At 45.6% G+C, this 20,191-nt stretch overlaps 1 protein-coding gene across 2 annotated transcripts in view; it reads right to left on the bottom strand.

The window, feature by feature from the left end:
* Positions 1-1,720: 1,720 nt before the first annotated feature.
* Positions 1,721-20,191, bottom strand: part of PDCD6 (programmed cell death 6) — a 27,443-nt gene continuing 8,972 nt past the window's right edge. Inside the window, exons 3-6 of one of the 2 annotated variants that reach the window (XM_015822874.1) lie at positions 16,313-16,357; positions 15,535-15,693; positions 3,613-3,722; positions 1,721-3,292 (exon numbers count right to left, since the gene is read on the bottom strand). In XM_015822874.1, the coding sequence (XP_015678360.1) occupies positions 3,194-3,292; positions 3,613-3,722; positions 15,535-15,693; positions 16,313-16,357 (413 nt within the window). In that variant the 3' untranslated portion in view covers positions 1,721-3,193. The remainder of the gene's footprint in view (positions 3,293-3,612; positions 3,723-15,534; positions 15,694-16,312; positions 16,358-20,191) is intronic. The other variant, XM_015822875.1, reaches the window with a different exon arrangement.

Raw genomic sequence — 20,191 nt, 5'->3', positions numbered from 1 at the left:
AGAAGTTGACAGCAGGCATAGAAGGCAGGATCTGAGGGTTTCCCACTCAAATCAATAGGTTAAAGGAGCAAAAAGCAAACCCCCACCCCAGTAGTTCATCCAGTCAGTTCAAACAGACCAATCCCCAGGTGTTAAGTCCACTGTGGGAACGAGGCTGATAAGACTCCGTTCCCAAGGCTGTGAAAACATTGTTGGGTCTTTGCACCTTCTCTTCCGCAGCGAGAGATAAGCCAGATGGCCAGAGGCACATTCCTTTCTCACCCCAGGTTGACATCAAGGGGAAAACAGTTCAAAGAGCAAGCAGATAGAGGAAGCAGAGAGAATACAGTACATTGTAGCAGCTAAGCAAAAAGACAAGATACATAGTAATTCCCCAAAGGCCTCCCCCCAGGAGTATGGCAGAACCTGCAGAGGGAAAAAGGAAAAGACCCAGACCCATCTAATAAAATCCCCCTACCAAAGAAATGGGTTCTGATATATAGAATAAGATTCTGAATGCCAAGTCATTCTGGGCTTTAAATTAATTATTATCCTAGATACATTAGAATGCATCCATCAGTCAATGCAAAAATCTGTCTTAGGCGGAGTACTCTTCAACATCTTCATAAATTATTTAGATAAGAGGATAGAAGGGGAATTCATCAAATTTGCAGACAATATCAAGCAGGGAGGGAATAGCCAATGCTTTGGAAGACAGACCTATGGGGCAGAAGGATCTTGATGCTGGGTCTAATCTAACAAAATGCAATTCAGTGGGGAGATAAATAAGATCTTACACTTAGGCAAAAAACAACAAATGCACAGGTATAGAATAGGTGGTACCTGGCTCAACAGCAGTAACTGTGAGAACTGTGCATACACAAGATCTAATAAGAGATTCATTGCTCCATTCCCCATTTTAAAAAATATGAATAAGAAAGTAAAAGAGTTTTCCTTTTTTCAGCCACAAACTAGTCTTCTGCTCTTAAATGTCCTTCAGCGTGCAAGATTAGGCTATTCCCATACTCAAAGAGAAAATAAAATAGAATTCATATGGAAGTAAAGAATACCACTTAAAGAGGTGATTCAAGGAGAAAAAGTTGGGAACAGAATTGACTTCCTAATTAACAGGTACGATGCAGAAAGAAGAGACTGTTTAGGAATTGACACTGTTAGTAGTGCCTGAAGCTTCTTAATTACATCTTCTTTTATCATCTTATTAAGATGGTAAAAGCTATTCTCAGTGTATTTTATTGCATTAAGATTGATGGTGGGCTTTCCCCCTAGAAATTAATATTCAGTCATTTGCTCAAATTCAGAGTGAAATCAGTGAAGACAAAATGTAAGCAGATTGGTGGACTATTTTTTTCTGTACAGGTGGTCCTCATTTAACAATCACTCATTCTGCAACCATTCAAATTTACAACAGTGCTGAACAAGTGGTAATTATGATTGGTCCTATTTACAGCCATTACAGCATCCTTGCAATCATATGATCATTATTTGTGACCTTCCCTGTTGGGTTCCAACAAGCAATGTCAGTGGGGAGCTGGCATCAAATGCAGTCATGAGATCCTCATTTTACGACCCATGAAGTCTTCACTTAATGATAGTGACTGTTGTCGCTATCATTAGGTGGTGTAGTCAAATGGTTTTTCGATACAGTTGATTAACAACAGAGTTTCCTGTCCCAATTAGCATTCTTAAACAAGGACTACTCAGTTCGTTCAGCATTTGAAATCAGTTTAAAATAGTTTATTACAGTGCTTAGTATTTCTGAAATATACCATTAACATGATAATTGAGAAGAGTGGGGGAGACACATTTTTAACTCTGTTCTAGTTACTGTTTTTATTTGTAATTTTGATTTAATGGCATTAAGTCAACACCATTGGAAATATATATATCAATATATTTTAAATGAGGCTATCAGTTCTATTATTTAGGGTTTTCATTTGCCATGTAAATCAAGACCAATACTCTTCCATGAAATTTAAAAGAATAAAATTTGTTTCAGTAAGATTTGTGTTTTGTGATTTAACATAGAGAAAGTAAATGGTTACTTGCCATACAAAAGATGGGCTCCTGATGCAGAATAGTAAACTAGTAAATGGAATAGTAAATTAGACACGGTTGAAACTGCAGCCCTTCTGTGGCCAGAGTAGAGTAGATCTTAGTGCATGTAGAAAGGTATTATTTAGGCTGGCAGCACATCCTAAGCACAGTAACTACTGAAGGTAAAACTCCACCCAAGGTTGTAAAATGCTTAGTTAGAAAACATTTTATACATAGAAGACTGCAGGCGTGTATTCATATCCAGTTATAACTCCAAGCCAGAGAGGAAAGGCAGAAAACATTTTAATTACACCCAAAAATAAGGAAAAAGAAGAAATATTCAGCTTTAATAATAAATCTCTTAAATTCTGCTTACCCAGAATTAAAAAATCCCAGGAAGAAGAGTAACAATTTTTTAAAAAAAAAGATAAATGGTACAAGCAGATGAAACCTAATCTAAATGGGAGAAAAATACAAATAAGTTATCTTGACATCTGGCATATTTAAGGTTATTATTTCTGTGAAGACACAGATAAAAGTTTCATTTATTTTCTGTTTTCTATTTTAAAAAGATATATGCAATAGTGTGCAAATCTGAACAAGAATTCTACTGTTTCGCGTTTAAAGATTACTTCCAGCAATAAAATATACATGATACAATGCAGAATCTTGTAGCTATAGCACCTTTTGCAATGAGAAACATAATCTTTAAGCAATGTATTTCTAAACTAATTGTGCTGTATGGAGAAAAGAAATCTATTTTTCTTTTACAGGTGTGTTTCTTGACTTACAACCATTTGTTTAGTGACTGTTTGTAGTTATAGCTGCACAGAAAAAAGTGACATGTCCATTTTTCAAACTTACAACTTTTGCAGCATCTCCATGATCATGAGACAAAATCTGGGCACTTGGCATGTATTTAAGACAGCTGCATTGTCATGTGATGGCCATTTGTAACCTTCCCAGCTGGCTTCCGACAAGAAAAGTCAGTATGTGGGGGGATTCACTTAACAACCTCAATGACTGCAAAAAAGGCAAAAATGGGGAACTCACTTAATAACTGCCTTGCCTAGCAACAGAAATTTTGGCTCAATTGTGGCTGTAAGTCAAGACTACCTGTATGCAAGTTCTATTCCTCAATCATATACAATATTTACTGTCATACAACAGTGAAAACCATAGAAAGATATTGTTCATAAGACACTTGTATCCAGCCGTCCTGATCAGTATCATAGCGTCTGAAGACATCTGTCCATTTCTGGAAGAAAAAAGTTAATGTCAAATTGTCTGCAGATAAAATGCCTGTGTTCCATTATAGAAAATGCATATAACAACCATGAGACAGATATGATACACATACTGAAATCTAAATTGGGGAGGGGAATATTTTTTCTACAGTTTTTTACAATGAAAGTAGAAGTCAGGATCCCAATAAAGGGTTGGACAAAGTCAATGGTCCATAACATAAAGCTGTACTTGAATTGAAACTTTCATATCCTTGTTTTCATGTTGCATACTTGAAACAATTTGATCATCTGGCTTCATCTGGCTTCTTTATATCCCCCAGTCTATGATTACCTGCAGTACAACACAGCACTGAATGAAGTCATCAAAAGCCACTTGCCCTCTTCTTTGCCTATCAAATTTCTGAATCAAGAGATCGTAGAACTGGTCAGTCAGTCGGTATCCTTAATAGAATTGGAAACATTAATAAGCAAAATTTAAAATAATTACATTCTATAATTGCAGCCACCTACATAAATGATATTCATGTAAGCAAATAACCCCCCCCCAGGAAGTTTCAGATATGACAGAACAAAGGAACCAATGTGATTTAATCAGATCCTTTAGAGCTAGCTGACACCTTTTTATTTTATGAAAAATCAGGCTATCCCATAAAGCATACTGTGATGTGTCATGAATAAGAACCATGGTGGCCCAGTAGTTAGAATGCAGTACTGCAGACTAAATCACTGCTCACTTCAGGAGTTCGATTCCAAGTGGCTCAAGGTTGACTCAGCCTTCCAATCCTTTCGAGGTTGGTAAAATGAAGACCGATTGTTGGGGGCAATATGCTGACTCTGTAAACTGCTTAGAGAGGGATGTAAAGCACTATGAAGTGGTATATAAGTCTAAGTGTTATTGCTAAGTGCTATTGCTATTGTAACAAAAGTTATGGCTGAAAACAAACAATAATGTTTACTGGATTGGTAAAATTAAATAAAATTAAAATCTGAATAGAATAGAATAGAAGCTGGAAGGGACCTTGGGAGATCTTCTAGTCCAGCCCCTTGCTCAATTAGGAGAACCTATACCATGTCAGACAAGTGACTGTCTAGCCTCTTAAAAATCTCCAGTGATGGAGCGCCCACGATTTCTGGAGGCAAGCTGCTCACTGTCAGGAAGTTTCTCCTTAATTCCAGGTTGCTTCTCTCTTTGATCAGTTTCCAATCACTGTGGTTGGAAACCATCTTGGTATACTATGTGTTTGTAAATAGTGCTGTGTTGTCTGAATACCTCTTCAATCAGGTTTTTAAATAATTACTTATAAGAATGTACAAGAATGAAAATAATGTTTTATTTAAATAGAAAGAAATAATAACCCTGAGCATCAAATACCATGTTCCTCCAAAAATTTATTTATTTGCCTCCAAAGAGGCACCAGGTCTTATTTTTGGGGGGTGTCTTTTCCATGGTCTTACCTCACAGCAGCGGCACTGACAGCTCCAACCAGCTGGCCCACTTCTTATGCAGCCGAAGGAAATGCCTCTGCAGCTGTGACTGGACCTCTGGATTGATACTCGCAGTGCCCCTGGCCTGCATTTTGCTGTCAGAGGCCTTCTGGAAAGGCTTCTGCAGCCGAGAACCGGGTTACGGATTGAATCTGTGGCTTGGTTCTCGGCTGCAGAGGCCTGTCCGGAAGGCCTCTGATAGCGAAATGCAGGCCGGGAGGAATCTGGAACTTTTCAGCTGCAGAGGCATTTCCTGAAGGCATCTAATAGCGAAATGCAAGTCGGGGGGCACCACAGAAGAAGTGGGCTGGTCAGGTGAGGCAGCTGTTGATTCATGGGAGGCCTGGCTATAATGGTAAGCAGGTATGGGGCACATGGGGCAGTTCCATCCCAATACTCCTGCCCAAGCTTGATTTTTAGGCATGTGCCTCTCCCCAAAACTAGGGCTTATTTTGGGGGTAGGGCTTATATTAGACCCACCCCTAAAAATTGAGCTAGGGCTTATTTTTGGGATAGGTCTTACTTTTGGGGAAACATGGTAGTATGTACTCAGGAAGCCATTCTACTGTATCATGAAATGCATTTCACAGAATCTGTATTATTAAGTTAGAAATCTAAACGGAGTAAGGTTTCCACCTAGGGAGAAATGCATTCAACAACTTTTTAGTAAAGTATATTATATAAGCTTACAGAAATCATTACACATCATGTGTAATGATTTCTGTAAGCTTATATAATATACTTTACTAAAAATTATACTCAAATTTATTCCCTTTCTCCCTCAGAGGAATGTAAGTTCTTCAGAGTGAGTGACTTTACTGTCAAGCCAGTTTCATTCATATGAGAAGCGAACATCAAGCCCAGATGCCACACCAGAAAACTTGGCTGTGAAGTATGAGAGGCTGTTCTTCAGAAAAGATTTCATGTACCCAATCATACTGTTAAAACAATGCTCTTTTAAATCTAGATATTTGGAACAAAAATATACGTTTAAAAATGGATATGCTTTTTCCTCTTCCCTACTTTTTATTATAGAATCATGTTTTTGAAATTGTAAAGATACCTTTATAAGCTGTTTCAGATTTCTCTTTTTCTCTTCCTCCCTCTCTGTGTCTATGCATATGTGTGTATTTGTAAAATCTTCAAATATTTTGTAAAATTAGTGAACAAGAGTCCATATCCTTAACATTTTCTATCAAGTATCATTTACATTATAGTAATACTTTTAAAATGGATTTTGAATCCAATTCTAAATCCAAAATGAATAGTATAGCAGGCTTTAAATAACAATGTTCAAAAGATGATTCATTTTAAAATATCCCCCACTTCAAATCTTCAATAAACTGACCTGTAATCAGTTATTTTAATACATAATATCTTATAAATTACACCACAGAGAAAACTAAAGAAAGGGGCGTTGTCTTACCTGAACGCCTTTTCTCAGCACGGAGATGGAGAATCCACCAATGGGTTTAGACTGTGTTCCTGCCCAATCAGATCAAGTCAGCCAAAGTTGCCACGCCTCTCCTGGGCTAGAAGGTCCCAGTCTTGATGAAGGCGAAGCCATGACTGACAGCAAGACGTGTTGGCTCATAAATGTAAAGCTAGGCCTAATAACCTGCTAGGGTGGGAGTGGATTCTCCATCTCCGTGCTGAGAAAAGGCGTTCAGGTAAGACAACGCCCCTTCTCCAGCACTGGAGATGGAGAATCCACCAATGGGACATACCAAAGCTAATTGTCCCTAAGGGAGGGAATCAAACCTGCCCAGCGAGGCACTTTGGGATAGTACCTGTTGCAGAACCCTCCTGCCAAAAGACGCCTCCGCTGAGGCGAACCTGTCGATTTTGTAATGCCTAATGAAGGGTGACGGAGAGGACCATGTGGCCGCTCTGCAAACGTCTTCAATGGACGCTTGAGTAGCCCAGGCTGCAGAAGTAGCCGCACTATGGGTGGAATGGGCCGTGATGCGCCCTGGAACCGGCACTGAATCCACCCTATACGCCTCCGCAATACAAGCCCTGATCCACCTGCCAATCATGGAGGACACTTTCCTGCCCCTGGAAGGAGGATGATATGAAACGAAGAGGGCTTCGGTAGAGCGGAAGACAGCTGTCCACGAGATATAATAACGAAATGCTCTGCGGACATCCAGCAGATGCCACTGCCGTTCCAGATCATGTGAGGGATTAGGACAGAAATCTGGTAACACAATTTTTTGAGTCCTGTGAAATAAGGAATTTACCTTTGGAACAAAGGTTGGATCAAGACGAAGGACCACTCAGTCACGGTGAAAGATACACAAATCATCTCTAGTGGAGAGAGCTGCTAGTTCGGAAATCCGCCTCACAGAGGTGATAGCCACCAAAAAGGCTACTTTGAGTGATAAGAATCTCAACTCACATGTTTTGAGGGGTTCAAAGGGCGGATTGGTAAGAGCCCGCAATACCCTCGGTAATTCCCAGGAGGGATATCTGTGGACTACAGGAGGCTTGATGTTGGTAGCACCCTTGATGAATGATCGGATCAGGGGATGGTGACCCAGGGAAGTTGCAGATTCGCATGTAAGGATGGTGGACAAAGCAGCAATCTGTCTGCGTAGTGTGCTTGGAGCCAGACCCCTCTGCAGACCCTCCAGGAGGTAGTCCAATATGTGAGGAATTGTCAGATCTGACAATGTCAGGTGGTGCTTTGAGCACCATGAACAGAAATTTCTCCACGTGGCCTCATAAATCCGATTGGTAGAGGCCCAACGGGAGGCCTGGATTATAGAAATGACTCCAGACGAACAGTGCTCCTGAGCTAAAACTGAGCGCTGAAGTGCCATACGGCTAACTGTAGCCATTGTGGGTCTGGATGAAGTAGTGTCCCTTGACTGAGCGAGACCCTGTCCGGAGGAATCCTCCACGGATCCGCTAATGAGAGGTTCACTAAGTCGGCGAACCACGGTCTCCGAGGCCAGTACGGTGCCACTAGGAGAACTTCCGCCTTTCCCTGAGGATCTTGCGTATGATTGCCGGGAGAAGGGGGAGAGGAGGGAAGGCGTAAAGTAAACCCTCCGGCCACGGACTCCGTAGAGCGTCCGTGTACTCTGCCCCCGGGCATGGGAAACGGGAGAAGAAACTCGGTACCTGAGTGTTTGACGGGGAGGCGAAGAGGTCTAGAATTGGAAGTCCGAATCTGTGGGATATTTCCCTGAAAATCCCCGGGTGCAGGCGCCACTCTGAGTGGTTCACCATTGTTCTGCTGAGGAGATCCGCTTGCGTGTTTGCCTCCCCTGATATGTGATCTGCCTTGATGGAGGCCAGATTTGCCTCCACCCAAGAACCCAGAAGGAGAGCCTCGGTAAGGAGGGCACGGGATCGAGTGCCCCCTTGTCGATTCACATGGGCCTTGGCCGCAACGTTGTCCGTGAGGACCAGTACGTGACGTTTCGCTACCGAGTTGCGAAAGTGTCAAAGGGCCAGGTGTATGGCCCTGAGCTCCAGCCAGTTTATATTGTGTCGAAGGTCGGACTGGGACCAACGGCCTTGGTGCGCACCCCAACTGAATAGACTGGCGTCGGTTGTCAGAGTTATTCGGTCCAGTTCCTTGAATGAGGACCCTCTGAGTATGGCCGACGAGAGCCACCACCTGAGGGAGCACGACACTCTGAGTGGAATTCGCACTTTCCGAATTGATGAGCTGAGGTTCCGTCTCTGGAAAGGGAGCAGAAACCACTGAAGTGTCCTGGAATGGAGCCTGGCCCAAGGAACGATGGCAATGGCTGATATCAATTTCCCCAATAATTGGGAGAGACTTGCTATTGTTGCCATGCCGTTCCCGCATATTTGTAGGACCAACTGACGTATGCTGTCCCGATGTTCTTGGGATAGAAAGACACGGCAGTTGACCGTGTCTATGATGGCCCCTAGGTGTAATAGTCTTGTTGTAGGGGACAAGTGACTGTTTGAAAAATTCACTGAAAACCCGTGGTTTTGGAGAAGGTTGATCACCCTTTCTAGATCCGTCAGAGCGGCTTGTCCTGATGATGACTGAATCAGAATGTCGTCCAGGTAACACTGGACCCTGACAGGCACCATCCGGAGGTAAGCTGCTAGCACAGCGAGGACCTTGGTAAAAACCCTCGGGGCCAAGGATAGACCGAAAGGTAACGCCCTGTATTGGTAGTGTCTGCCCCTGTAAGCAAACCGTAGAAACCGGCGGTGGCTGAGAGAGATGGGGATGTGAAGATAAGCTTCCGTGAGGTGTACGGACGTCAGGAAGTCTCCTCTTCTTACGCTTCCGAGAATTGACTGGAGCGTTTGCATCTTGAATTTTCTGTAAACAAGATGCCAGTTCAGTCTTTTTAGATCTAGGATTGCTCTCCATCCTCCCGAGGCTTTGGGAACGATGAAGAGGATGGAGTAGAATCCCCGACCTATCTGATCCAACGGTACCGGTTCTATGGCCCTTATGTTTACGTGATGTTGAATGGCCTGTTGCATCAACCTTTTCTTTGTGAGATTCCTTGATTGGGGACAAGAGAGGAAGCGATTTGGAGGGCAGGTGAGGAATTCTAGGAGAGCCCGTGACGAACCGTGTTCAATACCCATGCGTCTGTGGTGATGACCTCCCACTGGCTGGCAAAGAGAGAAAGTCTGCCGCCTATGGGAGGGACCACCGGAGAGTCATCTGGAACGACGGAAGGGCCGACCGCTCCCACAAAAGGGCCATTTGCCCTGAAATTGTTGTCTGGCTTAGAGCCCATTCTGTCTGCTTGTCTGTCCTGCCTGTCCTGTCTAACAGGAAAGGAACGGGGTGGGTAGGAATAAGTGGACCTAGTCCCTGAACGAAAGGACTGCCTCCGTTAGAATGTGTTGGATCTTTTGTCCGGACGTTTAATAAGGTGATTGAGGACCTTACGCTTATCCTAATTCTCTTTAAGGTAAGGATCTAAAGCTTCCCCAAACAGCTTCGCCCCCCGGTAAGGGGCTGCTGACAGGCGCCATTTGGACCTGGCATCTGCATGCCAGTGTTTCAGCCAAAGCATACGACGTCCAGTAACGTTGGAAGCCATGGCCCTGGCTGAAAATCTGGCCGCCTGCAGTGTTGCATCGGAAGCATATTCCGTTGCTGCCACCATCTTGCTCAAATCCTGGTGGGTTCGGATATCTTCCACCGGAATTCTGGTCTGATGCTGACGCAGCCAGCGGAGAGCAGACCTATTGAAGAAAGAGGCCGATGTAGCTGCCCTAATAGCCCAAGCAGTAGCTTGGTGTGTCTTGCGAAAGGTGAGCTCCTTTTTACGGTATTCTGCCTTTAGGGCATCAGGCACATCCCCAGGAGTGGCAGTGGGAGATACCAGGGGTCCCAAGGGTTCATCCACCTTGGGGAACTCTAGGGCATCTGCCAAGTCCTGGGCCACGTTATAGAGCAGCGGTTCTCAACCTGTGGGTCACGACTCCTTTTGGGGTCAAACGACCATTTCACAGGGGTCGCCAAAGTCCTGGAGTTTTTCCTCATAGAATCCTTATGAAACGCAGTCCTGCATTTTTTTTTTGTTTTTTTCCCTTTTTCATGAGCTGTGCTACTCCCTCTTATTCTATTGGCTTTTGAAAGCCAATAGAATAGACTCTATTCTGCCGCTTGCCTTGGCTGCTCAGGAGCGCCTGGGCTGGCCTGCCACCACACGGAACGAGCGGTGGCTAAGGTAAGGCTAGCGGAGCAGCGGCGGGCGCTGGGAGCGTAGCTGGCGCGCATGGGGCCCGGCAGGTGGTTTACCTCCCTTGGGCTGGGCCAGCTGGTGGCCCAGCTGGGGGTCGGCCTGTGTAGTCGCTACTGCTTGCCATGGCCGCCCAGGAGCGCCTGGGCCTGCCTGTCGCCGCACCGAATGGGCAATGGCCAAGGTGAGGCTAGCGGAGCAGCGGTGGGCGCTGGGAGGGTAGCTGGCACGCCTGGGGCCTGGCGGGTGGCTTACCTCCCTTGGCCTGGCCTGGGAACAGGGTGGGGAGGCGAGGCCAGAGCGTGGCAAGTTTGACGCGGGGGCGGCGGTGAGAGGGAGCGCTGAGGGGCAGCCAGACGGCTCTTCCGAAGGGAGGCGAGGCTGAAGCGCTGCAAGTTTGATGCGGCGGCGGTGGTGGAAGGGAGCGCTGAGGGGCGGCCGGGCAGTTCTTCCAAAGGGAGGCGAGGCCGGAGCGCCGCAAGTTTGACGCGGCGGCGGCAGGCGCACTGAGGGGAGGCCGGGCGGCTCTTCCGAAGGTCTCGGCGGCGCCTCTCAAGCAGCCCGGGAGGACCCTCGGCCAGGCTGGGCAGGAAGGTCGCCCCCTCCAGCCGGCGCATCCAGGAAGCTTCGGCTCCTCCCCGTCACGGGCCACTTCAGCCTCTCGCCCGCGGTCTCACCTTGCCGGGGGCCCGGGACTTGCAGAACCCCGCGAGTTGCTGCCGCTTCCAGCAACTGGACTGAGTCCGCATGGCGGCGAGGCCTGGCGCCCAACCGAAGCTTCCAGCTGTGGCTTCTGCTCTCGCCGCCGCCTGGCCCGAATCTGCTCGGGGCAAAAGAGGCGGCTGCTGCCCAGCGTGCGGAACTCCTGTGCGGAACTCCCAAGCCCCACCATTCTCGAGACAAAGAAGCCACTGCCTCCCATCTTGCTCCCCCTCCCCGCCCGTTCGGCTGAGGATGCAGCGGAGGCCGGCCCGCCCGAGAGAAAGGGAGGAAACAGAGAAAGAGAGAGAAAGAGAAAGAGAGAAAAAGAGGAAAGAGAGAAACGGGAGAGGAAAGAGAAAAAGAGGAAAGAGGGAAAGAGAGGAAAGAGGGAGAGACAAGAGAGAGAGGAAAGAAAGAGAAGAGAGAGGAAAGAGAAAGAGAAAGAGAGGAAAGAGAGAAAGAGAAAGAGGGAGGAAAGAGAAAGAGAAAGGAAAGAGAGAGAAGAGAGAAAGAAAGAGGAAAGAGAGAGAGGAAAGAGAGAGAAAGAGGGAGAGGAATGGCACTTCTCCAACCAGGCTGGGCAGAGCCGGCAGAGCGGCCTTCCTGCCCCCCCTCCCTGGCCAGCTGGATGGGGGGTTGGGGGTCACCACAACATGAGGAACTTTATTAAAGGGTCGCGGCATTAGGAAGGTTGAGAACCACTGTTATAGAGTCTTTTATCACTGCCACTCGGGATGGGAAGGGTACCCGGGGATTCCCACTGTTTCCTGATCGCATTCAGAAACATAGAAGGACATGGTATGCAGTATTGTGTGGTTACCGGTTCAATGAAGTTCGGATCCGCCTCCGAGTCCGGAGCCGCAGTTGAAGTTGATGTAGAAGGCTTGGGACCAAGATGGGCCGTGGAAGTGGCCTTTCGGAGCAAGGGAACAAAATGAGACGGATTAAAGAGACCCGTAAAGGATGGCATTTCAGGAGGGTCATCCTCCTGATCTAACATCGGAATCCCCACGTCCGCATCATACTCACGAAAGGATGAACCCTCAGAGTAAGAAGATTGTGAGGGTGAAGTAGGTGCACCAAATGCCTCCGTCGTTGGCTGGTGAATCGGCAGGGGAGAAACCGAGGTAGCCCTAGGTACCTGAGATCTAGCCTGAAAGGCGAGCTCTACCGCCTGAGCAATCAACTCATTTAGACGGTCCTCCGTGGGCAGAGGGACCGGCTCTGGTAGTCTGAGTCCAGCCGCTGTGGGGGTAAAAGTGGCTTCCGGGGCGGACTGCAGAGCCCGCTGAACCACAGGCTGCAAGATGTGTTCTCGATGAGCTGAATCACCCGGTAGAGTGGTAGAGACTGTGTCTCCTGTGGACCAGATTCCCAGAGGGGAAGTGGAGGGTCCCAGTGGTAAATCAAATGAAGGAACTTCAGCCTGAGTGGCTTCAGTCCTGGTCTGTTTTTGAGCTTTAGAGAATACCCTCTCTAATGCCCGGTGTCTCCTACTGGCCTATTTTTCCTCCTTTTTAGATGTTTTTCCTGCAGATCTAGCCTTGGCTTTAGCCTTGGCTGAAATCTTACCTGCCGCCTCTTGGTTGGAAGATTTCTGTCATTTAGAGGCTGATGAGAGAGGTGAAAGTCCCTTCTTGGAAGAGCCAGATTCTTCCATCCTCGTGGATTATCACAGAAGCACGATTGGGTACTCCTGGTATCCAGAGGCAGCTGTTTGTCTTCTCTGGATAAGCACAGGAGCACGAAAAGGTACCCCTGGAATCCAGAGACAGCTGTTATTGTCAACTTGGATAAGCACAGATGCACGATAGGGTACACCTGGTATCCAAGGACAGTTAATTTGTGGATAGCACAGGTGCACGATAGGGTACACCTGGTATCCAAAGATTGCCAATTAGTGGATAACACAGGTGCACGATGGGGTACACCTGGTATCCAGGGACTACTAATTTATGGATAACACAGGTGCACGATAGGGTACACCTGGTAACCAATGACTAGTAATTTGTAGATAACACAGGTACACGATGGGGTACACCTGGTATCCAGAGAGTGCTGATTTATGGTTAACACAGGTGCACGATAGGGTACACCTGGTAAACAATGACTATTAATGTGTAGATAACACAGGTGCACGATGAGGTACACCTGGTATCCAGAAACTACCAATTAATGGATAACACAGGTGCACGATAGGGTACACCTGGAATCCAGAAACTGCTATTTTGTGGGTAACCCCAGATGCACAAAAAGGTACACCTGGAACTCAATGCTGCTATACAGGGAGAGTCAAGGACCTACTGTGTGTGTAAATAATATTGAGTGTATATGAGGAGACAACAGTTCAAATTCTGCTAGAAGGAGAATGTTACTAACTGAATAACTGTTTTGAAAAAGGATTCAGTGCAGGCTCCAAACAAAAAATAAAACAAAAAAACCCCAGATAATCATGAAAAGAACGGTTAGTTCTCAAAATGGCGGATTCAAGATGGTGGTCGATGTGAAAATGAAACTCACTGACACTGTTCAACAACAGAGAATGGTGTTCAGATCCACAAAATGGCGGACGCAATTCTTACTAAATATTTGGCCACCACTATACGTCTCTGAGCCTCCCTATAGGATCCAGAGAACTCCTCCAACAAGAAAATCAATAAAGAACTTCAATGGAGCAGCGTGTGCTCAGCCGGCAACAGGGGCTGCAATAGGGAAGCGATGATCCCTCAGCCCCCAAGAACAGCAAGGACAGCCCGTAAATAATGAAAGAAGGCAGAAAACAGCGTTTTAAACTGCTGATAAGCCTGCCTGCTGATTAGCACTTCCACCCCCCCTCTTGAATCGTAACTCTTGGAGCTGCGTTGCAGACTCCAATCAGGGAAGGAAACTAAAGCAAAATAGAAAGGACAACTATAGTTGTTCCTGGAGAAATTATTAAATGGAACTGAACTTAATAGGAATCCAACAGAGAAGGTTAAGGAGGATAGAAGAAAACGAAACCGAAAGACAACGAAACGCAGAAAGAGAAGCTGATCCCAGCCTCACTTTAAGGTTAAGAGGGGAAGGAGGGGGGTTGAAATAAACACCAATCTGACCCCAGTGCTGAGCCCAGCACTGATCAGAAAACTATTTAAAGTCAAAGAAAGATGGAAAATCCACCAATGGAGACTATACCTGCCTAAGAGCCAAACTTGCACGTCTGTTCATGGGCAAGATCAAGTCAAGACTGAGACCTTCTAGCCCAGGAGAGGCGTGGCAACTTTGGCTGACTTGATCTGATTGGGCAGGAACACAGTCTAAACCCATTGGTGGATTCTCCATCTCCAGTGCTGGAGAATGTATAATCTGCTCAATCCTTTGGCACTTGGATGACATTCAAGTTATCAAGCTCTACTTGACATTTGCCTATTGATTTCCCCTGGGGATACACTATATGATTCTCTTTGAGATGCACTCTTTCCCCCCAAACTCTCCCTTAATTACAGTACTGACTAAATATTAAATCCTCTTCATTCATTCCTAAGCAGCAAAAGTTAAGGCCTACCAGAAATAACTGCATAACTATTTTAACCTTGATTGAATAAACCAGGGGTCCGTTGACCAATACTGGACCGCGGCATGTCAGCAACTGGGCAGCACAAACAAGCAAATCCATCTGCGAGATGCAGGCAGCACACAAAACCATGCACCCTTCGGTCCATGAAAAAACCTCTCTCCACAGAACCAGTTCCTGGTGCCCAAAAGGTTGGGGACCTCTGGAATAAACTATATCCCTTCCCCAGATTTTTAATAATCTTACATTTTAATCCCTTCAAATAATGTTCTTCAGTTTCGTTTGTAATTAGGGACAGGTGGTCCCCCAAAAATTTCAGTTCCATGCTATGGAGGGCTTTAATAGAGAAAATAAGCACCTTAAATTGTACCAGGAAACAGATAGTGACAAATGCAGCTTGCAGAACAGAAGTGTAACATGTATTCTTCTAGAAACACTTAAAACTGCCCACACTGCTACATTTTGCCCCAACTGAAGTTTCTGGATACTCTTCAAGGGCAGCATCATATGGACCTCATATTGCAACTATGATTCCACAAGATTTTGTGAAATAAGTTCTAAATAACTTGTGATTGCTGCACTATTAAATATATTGCTTAAAAACATTAATTAATTTAAAGGCCTAATGGCAAGCTATTTTAACCTGGGTATCCTCCAGGTGTGTGGAGGATGTATCCAGGTGTATCCTCCTAGAACTCTTCTGTCTGATTGACAATTTCTGAAAATTCTGAAAGTTGAAGTCTATACATCTAGAAAGGCTACATAAAGCTATTTTCCAAAATTACATATTTTAATCATTACTATGAATTACCAAAACCTGTTAGGGCTTGCTTTAATTCATGTTTGTCAATCATTCCAGAGTTGTCTCTATCATATCTGCGAAAAACGTTCTGCCAATCAGAGATGTATTTCCAGACTCCTGTAAATTCATTGAAGTTTACACCACCTTTGTTTTCTCTGTCAAACATAGCTGAAAAAATAATTAATCTTAATTAATTTAAATAGTAATTAAATTAAATATTAATCTAATTTATTAAGTTTATTATGAGAAAATAAAATAATTTCAAAGAAAAAGTTAATTGTGCTGAAATTATTTTCCACTTTTATGTCAAAACAAAATCCCCGAAAGCAGCTTCTATGCAGGGCAAAATATAGATTCCCCAGAACTCGAGAAAAAAAGTTTGGTTTCAACCATTTTAAAGAGCAATTCAATTAGTTCTTCAATTGTAAGGACCTCCATCAGTTACCATAGTTTAAGAATAGATGAGTATAGGAGAAATACACAGCAAATTATGAAGTTTTTGTATACTACATCTGTTCCTAAAATTGTAAGCATTGTATATATCTTTTATAAAATACTGTAATTTAGCAGAATCTGCAGGGTATATGGTCCAAATTTGCAAGGATAAAAGTCCTGCCTCATTTTACATATGACATTGGCAACACAGGTTGAAAAAAAAATCTAGTTGTAAGTCTATGATTACCTGCATTTATTTAAATTAATAAAGCTGAAAAGACTAGTATTTTGGTTCCCACTTCAGACAAGTGCAACTTAAGTATAAAACAAATGGAGTTCAAATATTACTTACATAGAATAGATCTTACAGTTGCCGGATTAAATGGAGTCCATGTTCCTAAAAGAAAGAGAAAACATTGCATAGTACACATAGAAACAAGAACATTTCAAAGTAATAAATGAGTAGTAATTAAACAATTAAAGCTTATTAAAATAGTAGTACTAATAAATCTTACCTCTCTATTATGTTCATAAGTTAGGCAATCATTTACTTTTATATAAATTATCTTTGCTTACTAAGAAAATTGACTGTTTTACCCGCTGTTCAATATTTTATTAGTTTTGTCATGAATAAAGTAAATATGAAATTAAATATGTAAATATAGAATATTTTTTTCCTCATATAATAATATATATTTATATATTAAATATATAAATATATATTTTCCTCCTATATATTGTGTATAAGTTGGGTAGCTATATATACGTGTGTGTGTGTGTGTATGTGTATATGTGTATATGTGTGTGTGTATACACACACACACGCACACAGTTGCAAGAAAAAGTATGGGATAACGCGGAGTTTTGCATGAATTGGTCATAAAATGTGCTCTGAACGTCATCTAAGTCACAACAATAGAAAAACACAGTCTGCTGAAAATAATAATACACAAACATTACATGTTGCCATGGTTTAATTGAACATAACATGTAAACATTCACAGTGCAGGGAGGAAAAAGTATGTGAACCGTTGGACTTAATAACTNTCCTTATTGTAGATGTGTCAACAAAAATGTTAGCATGTGCCAGAGATTTCTGTAGGTCTTTAGCTGACACTCTAGGATTCTTCTTTACCTCAAGAAGCATTCTGCGCTGTGCTCTTGCAGTCATTTTTACAGGACGACCATGCCTAGGGAGAGTAGCAACAGTGCTAAACTTTCTCCATTTGTAGACAGTCTGTCTTACTGTGGACACATGAATATCAAGGCTTTTGGAGATACTTTTGTAACCCTTTCCAGCTTTATGCAAGTCAACAATTCTTGATCGTAGGTCTTCTGAGAGCTCTTTTCTGCGAGGCATGGTTCACATCAGACAGTGCTTCTTGAAACCTGTAAACCCATAACAGGTGTGTGTTTTTAAAGGGCAGGACATCCAATATCATCACACTGATTGGAGTCAAGGTTGGCTCACTCCTGGCTCCAATTAGCTCTTGGAGACGTCATTAGGCTAGGGGCTCACATACTTTTTCCTCCCTGCACTGTGAATGTTTACATGTTATGTTCAACCAGTGGTTCTCAACCTTCCTAATGCCGCGACCCTTTAATAAAGTTCCTCATGTTGTGGTGACCCCAAACCCCCCATCCAGTTGGCCGGGGAGGGGGGGCAGGAAGGCCGCTCTGCCGGCTCCACCCAGCCTGGTTGGAGAAGCGCCATTCCCCTCCCTCTTTCTCTTTCTCTCTCTTTCCTCTCTCTCTTTCCTCTTTCTTTCTCTCTTCTCTCTCTTTCCTTTCTTTCTCTTTCCTCCCTCTTTCTCTTTCTCTCTTTCCTCTTTCCTCTTTCTCTTTCCTCTCTCTCTTGTCTCTCTCCCTCTTTCCTCTCTTTCCCTCTTTCCTCTTTTTCTCTTTCCTCTCCCGTTTCTCTCTTTCCTCTTTTTCTCTCTTTCTCTTTCCTCTTTTTCTCTCTCTCTCTTTCCTCTCTCTCTTTCTCTGTTTCCTCCCTTTCTCTCGGGCCGGGCCAGCCTCCGCTGCGTCCTCAGCTGAACGGGCGGGGAGGGGGAGCAAGATGGGAGGCAGCGGCTTCTTTCTCGAGAATGGTGGGGCTTGGGACACATAGGAGTTCCGCACGCTGGGCAGCTGCCGCCTCTTTTGCCCCGAGCAGATTTGGGCCAGGCAGCGGCGGTGAGAGTGAGAGCCGCAGCTGGAAGCTTCGGTTGGGCGCCAGGCCTCGCCACCATGCGGGCTCAGTCCAGTTGCTGGGAGCGGCAGCAAGTCGCGGGGTTCTGCAAGTCCCGGGCCCCTGGTAAGGCGAGACCGCGGGCGAGAGGCTTCCTGGATGCGCCGGCTGGAGGGGGCGACCTTCCTGCCCAGCCTGGCCGAGGGTCCTCCCGGGCTGCTCGAGAGGCGCCTCCGGGACCTTCAGAAGAGCCACCCGGCCACCCCTCAGTGCTCCCGCCGCGTCAAACTTGCGGCGCTCCGGCCTCGCCTCCCTTCGGAAGAACCGCCCAGCCGCCCCTCAGCGCTCCCTTCCGCCACCGCCGCTGCATCAAACTTGCAGCGCTCCGGCCTCGCCTCCCTTTGGAAGAGCCGCCCGGCCACCCCTCAGCGCTCCCTCTTGCCGCCGCCCCCGCGTCAAACTTGCCGTGCTCTGGCCTCGCCTACCCACCGTTCCCAGGCCAGCCCAAGGGAGGTAAGCCACCCGCCAGGCCCCAGGTGTGCCAGCTACCCTTTCAGCGCCCGCCGCTGCTCCGCTAGCCTCACTTTGGCCACTGCCCATTCGGTGCGGCGACAGGCAGGCTTTAATAGAGAAAATAAGCACCTTAAATTGTACCAGGAAACAGATAGTGACAAATGCAGCTTGCAGAACAGAAGTGTAACATGTATTCTTCTAGAAACATTTAAAACTGCCCACACTGCTACATTTTGCCCCAACTGAAGTTTCTGGATACTCTTCAAGGGCAGCATCATATGGACCTCATATTGCAACTATGATTCCACAAGATTTTGTGAAATAAGTTCTAAATAACTTGTGATTGCTGCACTATTAAATATATTGCTTAAAAACATTAATTAATTTAAAGGCCTAATGGCAAGCTATTTTAACCTGGGTATCCTCCAGGTGTGTGGAGGATGTATCCAGGTGTATCCTAGAACTCTTCTGTCTGATTGACAATTTCTGAAAATTCTGAAAGTTGAAGTCTATACATCTAGAAAGGCTATATAAAGCTATTTTCCAAAATTACATATTTTAATCATTACTATGAATTACCAAAACCTGTTAGGGCTTGCTTTAATTCATGTTTGTCAATCATTCCAGAGTTGTCTCTATCATATCTGCGAAAAATGTTCTGCCAATCAGAGATGTATTTCCAGACTCCTGTAAATTCATTGAAGTTTACACCACCTTTGTTTTCTCTGTCAAACATAGCTGAAAAAATAATTAATCTTAATTAATTTAAATAGTAATTAAATTAAATATTAATCTAATTTATTAACTTGCCGCGCTCTGGCCTCGCCTCCCCACCCTGTTCCCAGGCCAGCCCAAGGGAGGTAAGCCACCCGCCAGGCCCCAGGCGTGCCAGCTACCCTCCCAGTGCCCGCCGCTGCTCCGCTAGCCTCACCTTGGCCACTGCCCATTCGGTGCGGCGACAGGCAGGCCCAGGCGCTCCTGGCGGCCATGGCAAGCGGCAGCGACTGTGCAGGCTGACCACCAGCTGGCCCAGCCCAAGGGAGGTAAGCCACCTGCCGGGCCCCATGCGCACCAGCTACGCTCCCAGCGCCTGCCGCTGCTCCGCTAGCCTTACCTTGGGCCACCGCTCGTTCCGTGTGGTGGCAGGCCGGCCCAGGCGCTCCTGAGCAGCCAAGGCAAGCGGCAGCGACTGCGCAGGCCAACCACCAGCTGGCCCAGCCCAAGGGAGGTAAGCCACCCGCCGGGCCCTGCGCGTGCCAGCTACGTTCCCAGCGCCCGCCGCTACTCCGCCTGTTCGGTGTGGCGGCAGGCTGGCCCAGGCGCTTCTTGGCGGCCCTCTCACCCGTGGCCCTCTTTTATTTACATTTAGTTCAGCAGGGAGGGTGGAAACTTCCAGAAAGCTCTTAGCTGCAGACAACTTGCAGCAACGTTTGCCGAATGGGACTTTTGGCAGGCTCAGCAGGGCAGAGACAGCCTGGACAATTCCTATTGGCTTTTGAAAGCCAATAGAATTAGACTCTATTCAAGAGAGTCTATTCTATTGGC

Source organism: Protobothrops mucrosquamatus, unplaced genomic scaffold, assembly GCF_001527695.2.
Source record: "Protobothrops mucrosquamatus isolate PMUCROS unplaced genomic scaffold, P.Mucros_1.0 scaffold1712, whole genome shotgun sequence".
In the NCBI taxonomy this organism is placed as follows: Eukaryota; Metazoa; Chordata; class Lepidosauria; order Squamata; family Viperidae; genus Protobothrops; species Protobothrops mucrosquamatus.
This window is presented reverse-complemented; position numbering and strand designations above follow the sequence as displayed.